The sequence below is a fragment of the Dermacentor albipictus genome, chromosome 2 (assembly GCF_038994185.2).
Source record: "Dermacentor albipictus isolate Rhodes 1998 colony chromosome 2, USDA_Dalb.pri_finalv2, whole genome shotgun sequence".
NCBI lineage: Eukaryota > Metazoa > Arthropoda > Arachnida > Ixodida > Ixodidae > Dermacentor > Dermacentor albipictus.
The window spans coordinates 2,803,842-2,822,125 of NC_091822.1; the positions used below are offsets into that span (position 1 = coordinate 2,803,842).

General features: G+C 45.9%; 1 protein-coding gene across 2 annotated transcripts in view; it reads right to left on the bottom strand.

The window, feature by feature from the left end:
* LOC135921113 (uncharacterized) overlaps positions 1 to 18,284 on the bottom strand; it is a 203,144-nt gene that overhangs the window by 31,416 nt on the left and 153,444 nt on the right. For both annotated transcript variants that reach the window (XM_065455436.1, XM_065455435.1), the window contains exon 8: positions 11,630 to 11,944. In XM_065455436.1, the coding sequence (XP_065311508.1) occupies positions 11,630 to 11,944 (315 nt within the window). The remainder of the gene's footprint in view (positions 1 to 11,629; positions 11,945 to 18,284) is intronic.

An 18,284-nucleotide genomic window follows, 5' to 3' on the forward strand; every position in this document is an offset into this window, starting at 1 on the left:
TTATGGGCCGTCCAGTGGGCCGAGGATGCCGCCAGGACCCAAAAACTGCTGTCCGTCACCTAGGCGGTCCCTTTGGCCCTCCCCACCAACTCGCAGGGTGACACAATAAAGTTATTTCCTTCTCCTCCTAATGACAGACGACTCAGATGACTATCAGGAAGTGAAAGCTGGTGTGCTAAGGAAATATCGGCTCTCAGCGAAGGCTTTCCGCTGTCGTTTTCGTGAGGCAGCTAGAACACCCGGCGAGTCTTCTCAAGATTTCGTTTATAAAGCTAATTTAATTGAGTGGCTAAAAGAGGAAGGTGCGTTCAGTTCCCACAACAAGGTTGTTGAGTTAATTTGCATGGAGCAGTTCCATGGGTCCTTGAGCGAAGAGATGCGCCTGTAGATTCAAGATAGGTTGGGCGAAAAGGACTTGGAACGTGGTGTAGTGTTAGCAGATGAATTCCCAGCAAGTCGCGAATCCGAGAAAACGCACGTTAAGCCATTCAGTAAATTCAGCAAACAGGAAAACAGCCGCCCCATTCACCACGAGAAGGCTCCAGGAGGGGCAAAAGACGTTCCAGCCTGATAATTTAAGCAACAATAACACCACAGTGAAAGACGAAAGATAAACAGACAAGCGTTTGAGGGTAGAAAACCGGTCGTCTGCTTCGTTGGCAAGAGCCTGGACAGCTAGCGATCGGTTGTCAGACGCCTAGAATTGTTTTTTCTTTCGTGAAAGGCTGCGATGACAACTTGGCCCTCTTAGAACCCTACCTTCGCGACCTAGTAAATGCAATAGCGTGTAATGTACTTAGGGACTCAGTTGCGACAATGGACATTGCCCACCCTGCGTATGTGTAACGAATGGTTTCACCGAGGAATGTGCGTGAATCCGGCAGGTAGTCGAGGAGAATAGTAATTACTTGCCAGCGGGAAGATTGAAGGGCTGTTTGGACTCTTGCTGACTGAAACCGCAATATCGCAAATTCTATTGAAACATTATCGGTACTTATACTCAAATCGCTCGGACATGTTAATAAAAAAAGCCCGAGTTTTCGCGACCATGCGGCATAAGCTCTTCCGCGTTTCAAGGCTCAGGAGATCGCGGCGGAGAGAAAGCGATGAAACAAACGAAAAATACGCCTCATGACATAGACAGGCGGGAATCACAGCCCATATATTGTGATAACGCTGGAAAAGGCGCTAGCGAGCAGGCATCCGGCTCATTCAGAATACCGCAGCAAGGGCTAGCAGAAGGAATACAGACTAGTTTGGCACTGACACATTCAGAAAGCTTTTTAGACTTACTGAAGGTTGTTAAAGAAGGAATCGCGGCAGGGGAAAGGAGCAATTACGTCGCGAAAGTGGAAGCAAGGACTATCCGGAGGACGTTCCTTACGGAGACGCGACCAGTTTAAACAGTCCCGAAAGATTCAAGGAGTGTAATATGTAAGGGACAGGGGACACAAAAAGAAAAGAAGAGGACGATGTGCACCGACCGGTCCGAACGGCAGGAGCCCTCGAGGCGCGTGACCCAAAATGTGATCAGAGGAGAAACGGCAGCAAGGTGGGATTACTGACGTGGCTCTGCGCCAAGAAGGTTGGAGCACCCGCTTCGTACTGGCGGCGGGACCCATGGAGGTTCGGACAGACCCGTGACCCTGACGACCCAGGGTGTGGCCGTCGACCTCGGCGACGTTCGAGCGAGGCTCCGTGGACCTGCTGCAGCCTCCCACGGCAGTGCCGGGCACTCCAGGAATCGGATCTCCCTTCTTCGGCTGACCAGCACGGATGGTAGTCCCCGGGACGTCTGGTCGGCACACGGAGAGGAAGCGGCGGAGCTCGGCGTTAGGCCCAGCCAGGCAGGCCTGAGTGCTGCGTCGCCAACATAGCTGGGGACGCCGGCATCCGAGACGGAGGAGCTGCCCGGCGATAGCAAGGAAGCAAAATGTGCGGAGTCGGCCGGAGCACTGACCATGACCAAGAGCCGACGCACATCGGACTTGGAGATGCGCACCACGACTGAACTTCGTAAGAACGTTTTTTTTTGTAAGCGTGTGGCCACAGGCCAGGGTTGCTGTACTTTCGTGCGGAACGCGCTAAAGACGAAGGTAGGGGAGAGTAAGGACATATTTAGGCTACTCAAGTGTGGACTTTATCTTTGTCAGTTGAAATTTGAGTTTGGAGTGTGTTTTGGGGGGTTTGTTATTAGTAAAACTGTCTGCTGTGCTCGCCTGCGTCTCCCCGCTCCATCTCTCCCAACAGCCGCACGGCCCCGAGATGAGTCAGTGACACAATTTGGCGAACCTGCCAGGATAGAATCCTTACTAGGATACGTCCCAGGATAGAATTCGTACCAGGATACGTCCCAGGATAGAATCCTTACTAGGAAACGTCCTAGGATAGGATCCGTCCCAGGATATTTCCAGGATTCTATTTCGGCCCTGTCACTGATCTGCTGGTTTAGAGATGGAGTGGGAACGTTTGGCGGCGATGGCTAAAGATTTAAACCTGTCGAAGGAAGAGACGATGGTGTTCTTCGAAAAGCAACACGAACGAACGTGTGAAGAGCTGAAACGCGAAAACGAAATTTTAGAATTGAAGATAGGGTTAGCGGAGATGGGCACGGGCTCTCGTGAAGGCACGAGTACTCCCGGATCCGCGGCATCCGACTCACCTTCTTCCAGGCCAAAACAGATTTGCCCTAGGAAATTTATGGCGCCTTTCGATGAGCCGATGGATGACCTAGATGCGTATTTGTATCGGTTCGAAAGAATAGCAATTGGGCAAGGCTAGGAAAGGAGCGAGTGGGCTAACGCCCTGAGTCTATGTTTAGTGGGCGAGGCTCTGAGTGTCTTTGGGCCTATGCCAGCCAAGGAGTCATTAGGCTACGACAAGTTCAAGAAAACTTTATTGCAAAGATTCAGGTAGACCGCAGAAGGGTTCCGAGAGAAGTTTAGGTCTTTTGAGCCTGAAGATTCAGAAACAGGCAAGCAGTTCGCGTGTCGGCTAACGAACTATTTTGAGAGGTGGATAGAGCTGTCTGAGACGGACAAAACGTATGAAGGAGTTCGCGACAAGGTCGGGGGTGAACAGTTTCTTGCCAGGTGTAGCAACACTTTGGCGATATTCCTCAAGGAAAGAAAACTACAAATTGTGGAGTAGATTACAGAACAAACAGATCAGTTCGAAGAGGCAGAGGGATTGAAAAATTTAGGAAAGAGCGACAATGATGCGCACACAACAGCAGATGGAGAGATGAAGAACCAGGGGCAAATCAGTAGACGAAGGGAACCCCACAGATTTTTTCTATGCAACCGGTTAGGTCATGTAGCTATGAACTGCCGAGTGAGAGATAATCGTCCCGAAACACTGGTCGTTTGCCAGGTGTGCCAAAAGAAAGGTCACAAGGCAGACAAATGCAGGACTAGGTCCATGGATAAAACGACATGCTTCCTGAGGTCAAGAGAGGACGGACACATAGAGCAGGACATGCCTGTAGTGGAAGACGAGGTACAAGGATGCAATGCTACAGTCTTTAGAGACACGCAACCAATACCATTTTAGTGAGGAGTAGTCTAGTGCCACCAGAAAGCACGACCGGGCACCTTAAACCAGTGATCTTCGTAGTAAGTCCGTTAAATATCTGCCAGCGGCATGGATTCAAATTTCGACACCCTTTTATACCGGACCAGTCACAGCTAGATGTGTGGAGGACCCTCTTTATGATTTTATTGTGGGAAATGTACCCGAGGTAAGGAGAGCAGACGACCCAGACCTAAGTTGGAAGAGAAAAGGAAAGCACGTGGAAGAGAAAGAACGCTCAGAAGCGCAGAAACAGGGGATGCAAGAGACAGATGTAGCAGCTGCAGCAAAAATACGAGCAAGCAGTAGTAGTACCAAACCTCCGACAGCTTTGCAGGTTACAACCCTTAAGGGATTAAATGTAACGGCTGCAGAATTTAAAGAACTCCAGAACAAGGACGAATTAATACGGAAGTGTGAAGTAAAGGTAGGAAAACTGATGCGAAGGAAAAGAAGTAGGACTGTGGGGGAGTTTATGAAGCAGAATAACCTATTAAACTGAAAGTGTATGTTTAGTTCAGGTAGGGAAGTACTACAGTTGATGATCCCGAAGGAGCTCAAATACGCAATGCTGAAGATAGGGCATGGTAGTGTAAACGCAGGTCACAAAGGAGTAAAGGATACATTAGAAACAATCACAGAAGAGTTCTTTTGGATCGGGGTGCAGAGTGACATGAAACAGCATGTGAAGGCATGCGACGTATGCCAAAATGCAGTGGCTAAGGGACGTGTAAAGAAGTATGAACAAAGGAAGGAGATAGGAAGGGGCAAGAACGAGGAGAAGACTAGAGTTTGCATGGTGATCATCGAAGAGAAAGACCGCAGGTAAGTGCACAGTTATATTGCTGAGAAGAGCCTGGAAGCAGAGAGGGTTAGGGTGAACCAAGCTCTAGTGGCAATTAAAGTAGAGAAGCTAAGGGAGTTGATTCATAAGTTCGAGGAAGTGTTTGCAGACCTCCAAGGGCGGACAGAAATGGTGCCGTGTGAGCTATAGTAGTAGTATGGCGGTTTTCATGAGTAGGGCATTGGAGTGATGAGCTGTCAAGAGTGTAACGCGGACGATTAAGTGTAAATGTGTCGAGCGGTTAGAACAATGAACTCGCGAACGTTGTGAACTGTACATTTTGGAAATGTGCGTGACAGTGTGGTGATGTGTTGTGAGCAACGACGACGCGAAGAAAAGGCACCCAAGTCAGAGCGGGAGAGTCAAATTCGCCACCACGAAGACCGACAGAAGGCAGTTTTTTGAGAAAAAAACTCCTGAAAAGGGGGCCTATGTCATGTGTAAGAGGCAGGGGCCACAAAAAGAAAACAAGAGCATGATGTGCGCCGACCGGTCCAAACGGCACGAGCCCTCGAGGCGCGTGACACGAGGTGTGATCGGAGAAGTGGCGCCAAGGTGGGATGATCGACGTGGCTCTGGGCCAAGAAGGTTGGAGCACCAGCTTCGTACTGGCGACGGGACCCATGGAGGTTCAGGCAGACCCATGACGCTGGCGCCCAGGGTGTGGCTATCGACCTCGGCGACGTTCGAGTGAGGCTCCCTGGACCTGCTAGAGCCTCCCATGGCAGTGCCGGGCACTCCAGGAATTCGATCCCCCCTTATTCGGTAGACCAGCACGGATGATATTCCCCAGGGCTTCTGGTCGGCACACGGAGAGGTAGCGGCGGAGTCTGGTGTTAGGCCCAGCCAGGCAGGCCTGATTGCTACGTCACCAACATAGTTGGGGACGCCGGCATCCGAGAAGGAGAAGCTGGCCGGCCGATAGCAAGGAAGCAAAACTTGCGGAGTCGGCGGGAGCACTGACGGTGACCAAGAGCCGACACACATCGGACTTGGAGATGCGCACCACGATTGAACTTTGTAAGTGTGTTCCTTTTGTAAGCGTGCGGCCATAGGCCAGGGTTGCCGGACTTTCCCGTGGAACGCGCTAATGACGAACGTAGGGGAGAATAAGGGCATGTTTAGGCTACTCAATTGTGGATTTTATCTTTGTCAGTCAAGTTTTGAGTTTTGAGTGTGTTTTATTTTGGGTTTGTTATTAGTAAAACATGTTTGCTGTGCTCGCCTGCGTCTCCCGACTCCGTCTCTCCCGACAGCCGCATGGCCCCGAGATCAGTGTGACAAGGAGGCGCTAAAAAAGTCCCTCGTATCTCTGCACTAAGGCTACTTTCCGAAATCATCCAAAGGAGAGGATAATGCCAGTGCGGCCCAGCAGGGCAGGGATTTATCACTCGGGAGCTGCAGAGGCGCATTAGGTGACCGCCTGGTATGGCAAAAATTGGTTGATGATGAGTTTTCAATTTTTTTCCAGGTGATTATACACAAGTAACAATCACTTGTCGAACCTGTAGCCGAAGGCTAGTTAAAGGTCGGATGAAAAAATATATAAAGGAAATGCTAGCATAGCAGGAATTAAAAAAGAGCAACAGTAACTACATACAAAACTGTTGGTTGTTGATTCACAAGTCAACTAAAAGGAAGTGAATACAGCAGAGTACCAAATAACAGTGTAAGGGGCACAGTTCAAATACAAGAAAATACATATCGCAATGTAAAGATGTGTACTATGATGTTAATTTCTTTTACGTATCCCGCAAAAAATTGCAGGTAATATCGATAAGTACTGAACTGGTTGATAAGGCATACAATAGATGAAATTCAATACGTATATAATAAGAAAGCGAGAGCAATTAGACATTTCAATGCATAACAAAACAACACAATTGCGTCATACTAAATACATTGAATAATCAGAAAATAATCTAAAAAATGTAATAATTCTTGCTTTATAAATATCTATCAAGAAATAGATTATTTACTCTGTCTTTAACAAAGAAAGACAATATTGTTTCAGGGCACTAGGGAAGTTCGAGGAATCAATGACTCCCGCTGGGAGTCCGTTCCAGGTTTTAATGCCTGTGAACTGTAGCATACGCTCTCCGTATATGTTGCTACACGGTGCGAGATTAAAATGACCTGCAATTACATTTCTTGTACATCGCGAAGACGAGTAAAATATGGATGAGCTGAATGGCTGACTGAATCTAACAACCCTATAGACACACAATGAAATGCTTTGCTGACGTAAATAGTCAAATGGTAATATGCGATATTCGTGGAATAATGAAGCCGTGTGATCGTAATTCTTAGAATGAGACATAACTCCAATTGCATGTTTTTGGTGCCTAATAATCGGATTTATTATGGTTTTATACGCCCATCCCCACGAGTCAATACAATACCTTAAGTGACTTTCAATAAAAGCAAAATGCATAAGTCATAAAACTGAGCTGTCAAAGTACTCGCAGGCTAGAATTAAGCCGTAGCAACCAGATGACAATCTAGAGCAGACACTGTTTATGTGATCTTCCCTTTGCAGGTGCTTATCAAAAATTACCCCATGGTATTTGCAAGAACTTGTCCGATCGAATGGGATGCTATTTATATGTATGTTTAAAGGTGTAGTATCCACAATTTTGAAGCGTGACTCAAAAACAATATATTTTGTTTTCTTTGGGCTAATTGTTAATTTGTTAGCCAGGAACCAGTTGGAAATTCTATTTAACTCTACATTTACTTTATGACTAAGTTCTGCAATATTATCCGCAGTTACTATAATACATGTGTCATCTGACTACATGAATATTTCTGCAGAGTCTATAATTTGTTGCAGGTCATTTATATACAAAGGAAAAAGAAGCGGACCTAATACGGAGCCTTGACGGACACCAGTAACAATATTTTGTTTTGAAGAAGTTATGTTATTGATTTTAACGACCTGAGGTCGGTCATGCATATAACTTGATAAAAAGTCAAATACTTTACCTCGAAACCCACAATGTTTAAGTTTGTCCAATAAGATGGAATGATTCACTGTATCGAATGCTTTCTTTAAGTCTAAAAAGACGACAGCTACTAGTTTATTTAATTGTAAAGCCATCTTTACCTTTGCGTTAACGTCAAGACTGCAGTAGCTGTTGAGAAACGAGGCCTGAAGCCATGTTGCTGATGGCAGAGCACATTGTACTTATCAATGAATGTTTTCATCCGATTCGATAACATTTTTTCAAAAACAGTATTGATTATACTTAAAACAGAGATTGGCCTGTAATTTGAAGGGTCAGATGGATCACCTTCTTTATGGGTGGGAATGAATTTGGCAATTTTTAGAGAATTTGGATATATTGCTTGAGTAATAGAGTGATTAAACATTCGACACAAAACTCGGCCTAATATATCAATATTTTCCTTTAACAACCTTACAGAAATGCCGTCGGGTTCAGGCGCTTTATTGTTTGGTGTATTTAATACATTTGAAACGATGTCACTGAGCTCTATCTCTTCTAGAATAAACGAATTTACCACTAGATTAGGAGTGGGAGGAGCTTCACTATTTAGCTATGGTAGTTGAGCGGATAGTGCTGGACCTACAGTAGTAAAATACGTGTTGAAGTCTTCGACAGTGTCTGCATCGACAGTGCGAGGATAAACACACTTTTTGTCTTTTTACCAGTAACCTCGTTTACTATTTGCCACAATTGCTTGGAGTCGCCGGCAGCTTGACTGATACGTTTAGAATAAAAATATCTCTTTCGGACTCTCATCATTGACACCGCTTTGTTGGGAAATGTCCTGTGCTGACCTATGTAGTAAGCACTACTACTATTATGCCTCCATTTGTTATACCAGTATTCTTTTGTTTTAAGTATTTCCAAAATTTGTGTCGTCATCCATGAACAGATAGGCCGATTATAAGAATTTCGAGTATATGTACTGCTACACTCATTTATCAAATGGCTAATTAAGCTAATAAAATTTGAAAACTCTATGTGTACATTACCATTGTACACTTGTTCTAAGTCGGCCTCATGTATTTTATCTCTGAGCTTCCTATAGCATAATCTGGTTATAAGCCTCCCGTCATCCTTATTCTTTATACTTTGGCTGTTAAATGCCGTGAAGATAGGCAAATGGTCTGAAACAGGCAGACTGTACACTCCACTATGAATTCCAGACTCGATGTTCGTCAATGCGTGAACTATTAGAGTAGCCGTAGTGCTTGTTACACGCGTTGGTTGACATATCAAATTTCGGAAATTAAACGATTTAAGGAGATAAGAATAATCCTTGTGTATTGGATTAAGTATATCAATGTTCACGTCGCCAACAATTACAACCTGCGGAGCTTGGCAGTTTGGTAAGTAAGATAAAATTGATTCCATTTTATCAAGAAAACTGCCAAGGCTCGCGTTGGGAGGTCGATAGACCACGCCTACGATATAGCCGGTTTCTATTTTCACGAACAGTACTTCAATATCGCAGGAAGAGAATGTAATCAAAGACAGTATTGTAATGTCGAGATTGTTTCTCACAAAAAGGGCGACCCCACCCCCCCGATAACGTGACACACGAGGGCGGGATATTAATCTGTACCCTGGCATATCTACGATTTCATCATTCAAAAGCCAAGTTTCACTTGTTGCAATGACGTCATACAGAAAATTATGCACCGACGAAAATGAGGTCAACAGGTTTACGTTTTTTCTTAAACTGCGTATGTTACAATAAAAAATGGTAGCATTTTTCTTGAAACAAAGATCATCTATTTGCTTTGATGTGCAAGCCATCTTGATTTAAAGCTTGTATCTGTCAGGCTACCCAAATATACGAGATCACATTATTTGGGCTAACAGCGCATGATCAAGCGAGCTAAGTATACGGCTTGGCGAAGACTAGAGATAGTCGGCACACCACAGCCTGTAAGACAAGAGAACAGACCATCACGCAGAACTTAAAGGGCTCGTGGTGGCGGATGACAAAACGAAGGCGCCACCTAATAACAAATCAGAACGCATCTCTGCGAGCAGGGGTGCAGCTTAAAGGTTCAAAGGCCACGAGAGTGAGGGGAAAAAGAGGCTGGCAATTCTTCCCGTGTTTACGACCTCCTTTTGAGGGACGAAAAGGCAAGCCACAGGCACACAAGTTGGCTGGCGACGACAAAGGGCAGCGTATGCCTGGCGGCCTTTGTTGCCCTCGGCGAGAGTCCGAAAGCCTTCAGAGCGATCCAATCGAGTGCGCATTAAGACGCTAAAATTGTCGAATTAGGCGCATCCATAAGTCTCTTGTTTGTAAATAGAGTATGATGCAAGCTTTTTTCTTTGTTGGTTATCTAGAGCTTATTAGATTTAATTTCAATGCATTCTGAGTCTCTCGATAACTGTGGCTTTCTCGGAAAAAGGAAACAGAAAAACGTTTGGCATTAGTCTGGTTGAAATACACACCAAAGTCTGGTTTTCTCCGTTGTTAGTTTTCAGAAATCTCGAACGAGGGCTGCCGGTATGATTCTGGTAGGGTTTTATGGGAAGAACGTATAAACTTGGCAGTTCTCGTGTTTAGTTAGGTGTTCTTTGTTTGTTGTGCGTGGTTTATTTTCAGAATGTGTCACCAGGCAGGCCTTGGAACTATCGGGAAATCGAAGCAGAGGCACGAGGTCTACCGGTCTCTTCGAAGTGCTTAGATACTGCAACCCTTTCGATACTTCCTGTGGCAGTGGACGGGTTGTTGTGATCGACCTGTCAAGTGTGAGAGACATTCAGGCGTACGTTCCCATGACAAGGGCATTTTTCTCGTCCCGGAAAAGGCTGTAACGATAAGCCTGGACGTGGACGTGTCAAGTGTGAGAAGCCCACGTCGAAATAATTGCCCCTTCTCCTAAACAGCGTCACCCCCTTTAATCCCGGAGCTTATACAAACGGAAAAAAGAAGAGAAGACATACTGAAGGGCCGGAGGTCGTCTATGACCGAACCTGACAAAAGTACTAATACTTCCACAGGCTCCCCACAAGACCGCAAGGGGTTATTTATTGCCTTCCTGGCCCCTGTGTGAATCAAAACCGCTCGAGGCTCACATGAGAGTAACGACCATGCACCAATGAAGGGAATAGAATATTTTCTACTTTTTGTCATATTCACGATGCGCGGCTTCACCGTCGTTTCCTGTTTCTTGCGGTGAAGACCCAACTCACCCGGTAGAGATCATATCAGTGCACCTTTACACCTATGGAAAATGAATCAGCATGCACTTGCGATCCACCGACCAATGACACGACGTGTCGACTACTGATAGCGTCCAGCCGTGACTTCAGAGCGATGAGACGTGCACTTCAGATAGAACAGATATCGATTGCTATAGAATGAATATCAGGCTTGAAAATCGCAGTCCGAACGCGGAGTAAGGAAATCTTAATAGATCTCACCATTTCGCGTCCCGACAGAGAAATAAGAAAAAGAAAGCTTTTGCGACTATTGGTGGCCACGTGTGTTTCTCGAGAGTACCTAAAAAAACAAAAGCACTAAATGTTCAAAACGCTATCCACAGAAACCTACACATGATGTGGACACATGATTTAAAGAAAAAAGGTACTGATCCCTGCCACTATGTGCGCGTGCCATCAACAATGTAGTCATAGCAATATAAAGGAGTGGCCTAGCGCGTAATATCAACGATCGGCGTGGAGACTTGGGACATTTTACAGCTCATGTGTTTTCTCGAGACAAGTCTTCGAGAGGTACTGTAGAAAGTATACCACTGTGTTTTCTACTGGTACGCCTCTCTTGACTTTAGGTAGCTTCACCGCATGACATCATGAAGCATTATTTCTTGTCGCAAACAGACTCCTTTAACAGGCACTGAGAAGTCTTTCAAATCGTGTACTGCAGCTTGGTCTGCGGGCTAAGAAAGTCTCATTTTAATACCGACTAGCATTCTAGTTCTACAGTCGTCACGGGATGTCGTTTTATTTAATACTTTGGGTTTTGCGGCGCAAAAGCACGTGAGCCTATACGATGCAACAACCACTAGGACGGTTCTGTAGTTAGATAGGTAAGGAAAAAAAAAGTTAGGTAAGGAAAGTCAGGTTACGGTTCACGCTGAGAACGCCCACGGAAAGGCTCCCTGTAAACAAGGGGAAGGTTTGCAAAGCTCAATACAGCGCTTCGCTAAAGGAACACTAAATTAAACGCACGCACTGCGAGCAACGCTGCGCCCGAGCCCACCTGGTCGAGGTCAGCCTTGCGGTCGGGTTCCGCCTGCGCAGTTTCGGCGAGCTGTTGGATGAGGGCGCTGTACGTTTTGGACCACTCGAGGGTGACAGCCTTGTGCAGGGGTGACACCAGGTCCATGTAGAAGCGCGCCCCGTCCCCGATGCGCGCAGCCGCATCCTCACCCTGGTGTAGGCTCATCGAGTACAGGGCCCGGTTGGCCCCGAGGCTGGCGCACTGCTCGTGCACGCTCTCCAGGTAGGCGGCCCATGTGCCACGCACCTCCGTCTCCAGCTCGCGGCTGTCGTAGCTCAGCTGACGTCGCTCGAACTGCCCAAAATCGTCACCGTCATGTGACTGCCATTTCAAGAACGACCTTTCTCAGCGATAACTGCTCTGTCGGAAAACGACTAGGACTAAAGGAAAACGACTAGGATGGAAGGGCGACGCCAGGCAACTAGCTTCGGCAAGGCAATGACTTCTGACGCCTTTCCTATGCACTTCCTTCGGGCCCACTTGCGCGTAGACTCTTGAGACCCTATTTAGTTTGGTTAGTGGCAGTTTTTAGTGACGCCACGATTGGCCCTAACTCCCCTCTTTACTTTGCTCCATACTTCTTTGCGTGCTCGTCGGCTAGATTCCCCCCTTTCCTTTCACGTAGGGGGCACTTATTTTCCGTGAACCCTCACTTTGATTTATATGACCATATTTTCTTTTTTATGACCAGATTTCAGAATTTTCACCTGACGCTGTATCCGTCCGTTTCCTTAATCCGTGCTTGTTCAGCAATAGCGGACTCCGCCGAATGCCCACAGATCTGCCATTCTCCTCGCCACACGTAACCCTTCGTCACCCGGTTGAAGCCGGTGAACGCATTGCACAACATAGCAAGGTCAGCCTTTTCCGGTTGCCCGCCATGCTGGCTCTGTGGCAATGGAGTCCTGCGGCTAAGCACGAGGTCGGGAGTTGAATTCTCTGCCGCGGTATCAGCACTTCGATCAGCAGCACGGTTTGAGTGTGTTATACCGTGATGTAGGGCGGTGTCATTTTTTCCCAGAGCAGCCGAACATTTCAAAGGCCTTTCCCACCAAATCGCTACTATCACCTGCTCATCTAGCTTTATGCAAAGCGTAACAAGTATAATTAAATTGAATTCTGGGGTTTTACGTGCCAAAACCACGATTTGGTTATGAGGCACACCCCGGCGGGGGGCTCAGTTTTGACACCCAGGGGATTGTGCCCCCAATGCACGTTATTGCGTTTCACCCCCATCGGCATGGGGCCGCCACGGCCGGGTTGTGGTCCCGCGACCTCGTGCTTAGCAGTGCAACACTATAGCCACCGTGGCGGGTAAAATGTAAAAAGTGCCCTTTCACATTGAATCAAAATTGCGGCAATTATGCCTTCTCTCTACAAACCCACTTGTTATGTAATACCTCCTCGGGGGTCTTTAAGGTGTCCCCGAAACGGTTTATGTCGCAGCCTAGACACAGAGAGTATCTCTCAAGGAATTTTTTTCTCGGAAGTGTTTCTTCTCAGCGAACTGTATCAACACATGCACGAGTAATTAAACATAACACTCGCCTCCAGCAGCTTCGTTCCACCTCAACCTTTACACCTTGCGGCCAACGCTGTGTCCAGACTCCTTATGTGGTGACGCAAGGGTTGTCTATTTCTGGCGTATTTGAACCGAGTGTGCTCCTGCGTCGTATTGCAGGTGCAGCTCCGACCCAACTCCAACGCGGCTATTCAAATACACGTAAAATACAAAAACGTTCTTCTGAGGTAACTGATGGGCCGATTTTAATGAAGTTTCCTGTGTTTGAGATAGAAACTGAAATTCTAATGACTGTTGGAAGCGGAATTTTGATTTAGCACCTGAATCTTATTGAAAGAATTTTCAGAAATTTGCCAGAAAAAATATATAAGCACGAAGTTTGCAAATTAATAGCCCTCCATCAAGAACAGATATCGCGATTCTGTAAACGGCATCCATTAGATCATATAAAGCGAACAAATTCTGTATGTCAATTCTTAAATTACATGAATTTGTAACTTCGTATACAAGGGTTTGGCGAAAGCTTTATTTGCACATTACAGAATTTTTTCAGATTCATATGTAGCATATTAATTTCGTCCGCTTTCGATGTACTAGAAGGTGCAATTCACAGAATTGTGTTATCGCTTTTCTTTGCTGAGATATAGAGTTGTAAACTTGATAGTTCCATTTTCTGAACATTTGCAATTTTTGCTAATTTTTAGTAAAACATTGACGACTCAATGAAAAAATCGAAACCTATAGTCACTAGATTTTAGGTGTTTCTTTTCAATGCAATAACCTCATCAAATTTGGTAAAATGGTTGCCGAGAAAAACAAATTCTCTTTTTACATGTGTTTAGATAGGAGCACCTGAGCTAAAACTACCTCTTAACCCTTGGCTACTGAGCAAAATTTCAAGACGAACCTGGAGGATGGAGACGCGGTGGCACTATAGTCGGATACAACTTTAGAAAAAAGGGGGCGTTTACTCCTCCGAGGCGAATGCACACGAGCATCCACCAATGGGCGCGCACTCTGGACCGACGTCATGCGCCGGACGGCCGGTGACTTCGCCGCTTCGGCCATCTGGGCGGGGCCTCCCCTTTTTTCTAAAGTTGTATCCGACTATAGGTACAATGTTTGCTGGCTCGCGCTACATGAAGCAAAAAGGAGACCAATGCCACTGCTGGCGTTCGCCGCATATCTGCGGTGGTATATGCAATGTACAAACTACAAAGCAGTTATTTACAATATTGTTTAGGTTACACAATCGCGTGACAACGTGCCAACATCGTGTAATACGCACGTTTGCGATTGTCTCTATGTTACGGTGTTAGATTTCTGTGTAGCCGTCAGCGAAAAAAAAAATAGTGCTGCCGCAGCTTGGCTGGGGCTGCGCTACCTTGTACATATCTAGAACTAGTTTATTTATGTTGCGTCTACTCTAGACCTCCAAAAAAGAGGGAAAAAAGAAGAAGACCAAGTACACTGACATTTGGGAATCGCACGCGCACTTTCTTCGGGCGAGGCGGAGATATTACTATTATACCAAAGTCTAACTCAATATGACCGCATTCAGACGGACGTTTTGACACATTATAGGGCCAGTTCAGCTGCTTTCACAATGTTTTCTTTTGGCGTATCTTGGCTTGTTCGGATATTTTTCTGCTACATTGCTAGGAAAACTACACACAAGCCCTGGCTCTCTGACACATGCCGAACCTGCGGTTACCGCTGAAAGCACCTTTGTTTTGAAAATTGCGGGTGATCGGTGCATTGACTAAAGAGGTTGGTGTTGCCATTGGTATTCAGCGCTCGCGCCTTCTACAGCGTGCAATTGCTGCAGTTTAGTGCCTGCATGCACCTGCAGGGCAGAACGAGCGTAACACAGAGCTGGCACCATTCATGTTCCTGCCGCCAAATGAGACATCGCTGCTCCTGTTATCCTGTGAGAACCGCTCGGTGTTTCATATTGGCTGCCATCGCCACAGGTGTAGCAGACGATCCGCATCCCCAGGCGGAAGGTGGGCGGAAGTGGGCAATTGGTTTGAAGACATGTCTAGATTTGTAGCATTTATGTACTTATTTTTAAAGGTACACTAATTGCCATGCAGAAGCACGTTATAAATAATAACCTAATGCGGCGGCATGTTTCAAGCATTCCAGATGACGTTGTGTGGGTGGCCAATCGGATCGCTCACCCGAGTAGCATCACAGACACAAGCTGCGTGGCCTAGGAAGGGGCGGCTGAAAATGCAGTGGAGTGGTGCCGCTGAGATCGGCAGTGTTGCACATTTTTATCACTTTTTCATTAAACACACGCTTTACGCGAAGTGTTTAAACTTCACGTAATGATCAAAAGGACCCACCCTACCGATTAAGCACGTTTGTACACTCATTAAAATCGTTTCAGCGTCCTTTTAGGAAATAGAAATGAATGAATGAAGGCCTGAGTGATAAAGTAATGCTGACGTACTTATAATTGTGTGCAAGGTCACCTGGTGATTGAAATCAATCAGCTTTAAGCCCGCGACTACGGTGTCTATCGTAGAAACATTGTTGCGCTTTGGACGCCAAAACGAATCTAATATGTTGATACGGTAAAGTTTGAATGCGCTGCACACGTGCTCAGTCTGATACTTGCAGCCGCTTTCCAAATGTCAACATTACACTTAGCATAGAACAGGTAAGAAATTGAGCGACTACGTGCATGTGTCAACTAAAGTTGTACGCGTTGCCGGATCTGAAAACCCCTCCAGCGAGCTGAATATGATTATTTTGTTTTCTTTTACAAAGAGCACCTGGCGCATCATCCCATCTGTACATATAGCTTGAGGAGAGACAGCGAATTGTATATGGACACTCATTAAAGCTTAAATGCCACACCAAAATTTAATGAATAATGCGAGATCCTTCTCTATTAACAAATTTGAAATTTGTTGCAGCATAATCTTTTTCCAGCAACAAGTCAATATAAATATGTGTTTAGGAGTCGCAAAACATGCCTATGCCAGGAGTAACAAGAACATTGAGTTGCTGTGCCAACTATCCAAAAAGCATCTTTCTTCAAAGAAATGTGTGCAATACTAACACTAACACATAAAGGAGTAATAAAAAATAAGATGAGGCTGGCTTAGCAGGACTCTTTAAGGAACTATCAGACATTGTCTGGGATATCATGGTCCTTAGTGAGGTTGAAAGAACTGGTGAGGCTTAACAGTGCTGACTAACGGCCACGTCCTCCGCTATAGCGCACTCACAGACAGGTGGTTACACGGGGTAGGATTCCTAATACGTAAGGACATAGCGGCAAGTTTGACGAATTCTAAAGCATTCATGAGAGGGTAGCAGTAGTCGTGATAAAATTAATAAGAGATATATATGAAAGGTGGTACAAACCTAAGCTACAACCTCCAGTTATGATGATGATGAAGTAGATCAGTTTTATGAAGATGGGGAATTCACCATGCGAAAAGTCCAAACTCAGAATACTGTGGTAATGGCCGACTTCAATGCGAAAGTGAGCAAAAAGCAGGCTGGTGAACGAGGAACTGGCTCCTATGGCGTCGGTTCTAGAAACACTAGAGGAGAAATGTCGGTAGAATTCGCGGAAAGAAATAAGCTACTAATAATGAACACCTTCAGAAAGCGTACCAACAAAAAGTTGACCCCAAAAAGCCCGAATGGTGAAACAAGAAATGAAATTGATTTCATACTTACTGCCGATCCCAGCATAATGCAGGATGTAGAAGAGTTAGGTAAGATAAAAGTGCAGTGAGTGAGCATACGTTAGTTAGGGCTGGGATCCACCTAAGTTTGAAGAGACAGAGTAAAATTAGTAAAGAAGAAACAGGCCAACCTAGACGCAGTAAGGGTAAAAGCAGACCAATTCAGGTTGGCACTTGCGAACAAATATTCAGCCTTAGAACAGACAGGCGAAGGTGGCATAGAGGCAATGAATGAAACCGTAGCTGGGCTGGCTTCAGAAGCAGCAATTGAGCTGGGAGGCAAGGCACCAAGGCAACCAGTAGGTAAGCTCTCCCATCTAACAAAGGACCTAAAAAGAAACGACAAAGAATTGAAGTGCAAACTCAAGAGATCTGATAGAATTTGCGGAACCGTCCAAACTAATCAAGAAGGAGAAAATAAGGGATATTCGAAATTATAACGTCAGAAAGACTGAGGAAGCAGTAAAAAATGGATGCAACCTGAAAACAGCGTGAAGGAAACTGGGCATCGGACAAACCAAGATGTACGCACAGAAAGATAGGCAGGAGCCCTATAACGTAGAACAGTTGCAATATGTTTTCATTCCAATTTTTTGACGCCAAATTTGCGTAACCGCCGACGCAAGCATCGGGCGGTGACCCGCAGGGTTGTCTGAACAGTACAATCAAACGTTCTCCTCGTTTATAGGATGTCAATTTTGTTTGTTTAAAAACGAATAACATTGTCTACACTGAGCGGCTTGTCTTATCTAATTGGTTGACAAGAGGCGAGGAGCACGCTGAAGTGCAGAGGGATTCGATGGGGCCGAGCCCATGCACTGAAAGTTGATAACCATATGAAGAGGGTGGTGCCGCCGTCTGTGGTTGGTGCGCTTTCGCTTACATAGCTTTTGGTGGCTGGTCGAAAATCACGGCGGCATGCAACGGAAGGTGAAGAATTCCGCTAAAACGGATTATCAGCAAAGAAGAGGAGCCAGAACGAGGTAAAAACGTGCCGAACGTTCCCGAGAACGTTACAGGGCCACGCAAAAAATTTACTGCACGCGAATAAACACGTGCTCGCCGGTAGCTGCGAGTGGCCAGTGCCGGAGCGATCGGCGGCAGCCATCTTTTATTCCTTTGGGAACGGGGCAGCCTGCGACTATTCAGATGAGAATTCAGTTTTGTTCGGCACATTATTGCATCTTCAACGCTTACACGTCACTTTGGCGAGTTGAGTTTTCGTGGTTTTGTGACGCCTCGTGACAGGCAGGTGAAGTGGGTGCCGCTGAAATCTTTTCACCAATAGCCGAGGGCTAATGGCGAAATGGCACCGAATCAGAAACAACTATTTTTCTTTCGTTCTTTCCAACCATGCATAATCAGTGTGTACACGTGAGGTCGCGTGAGGGACAGGTGAAGG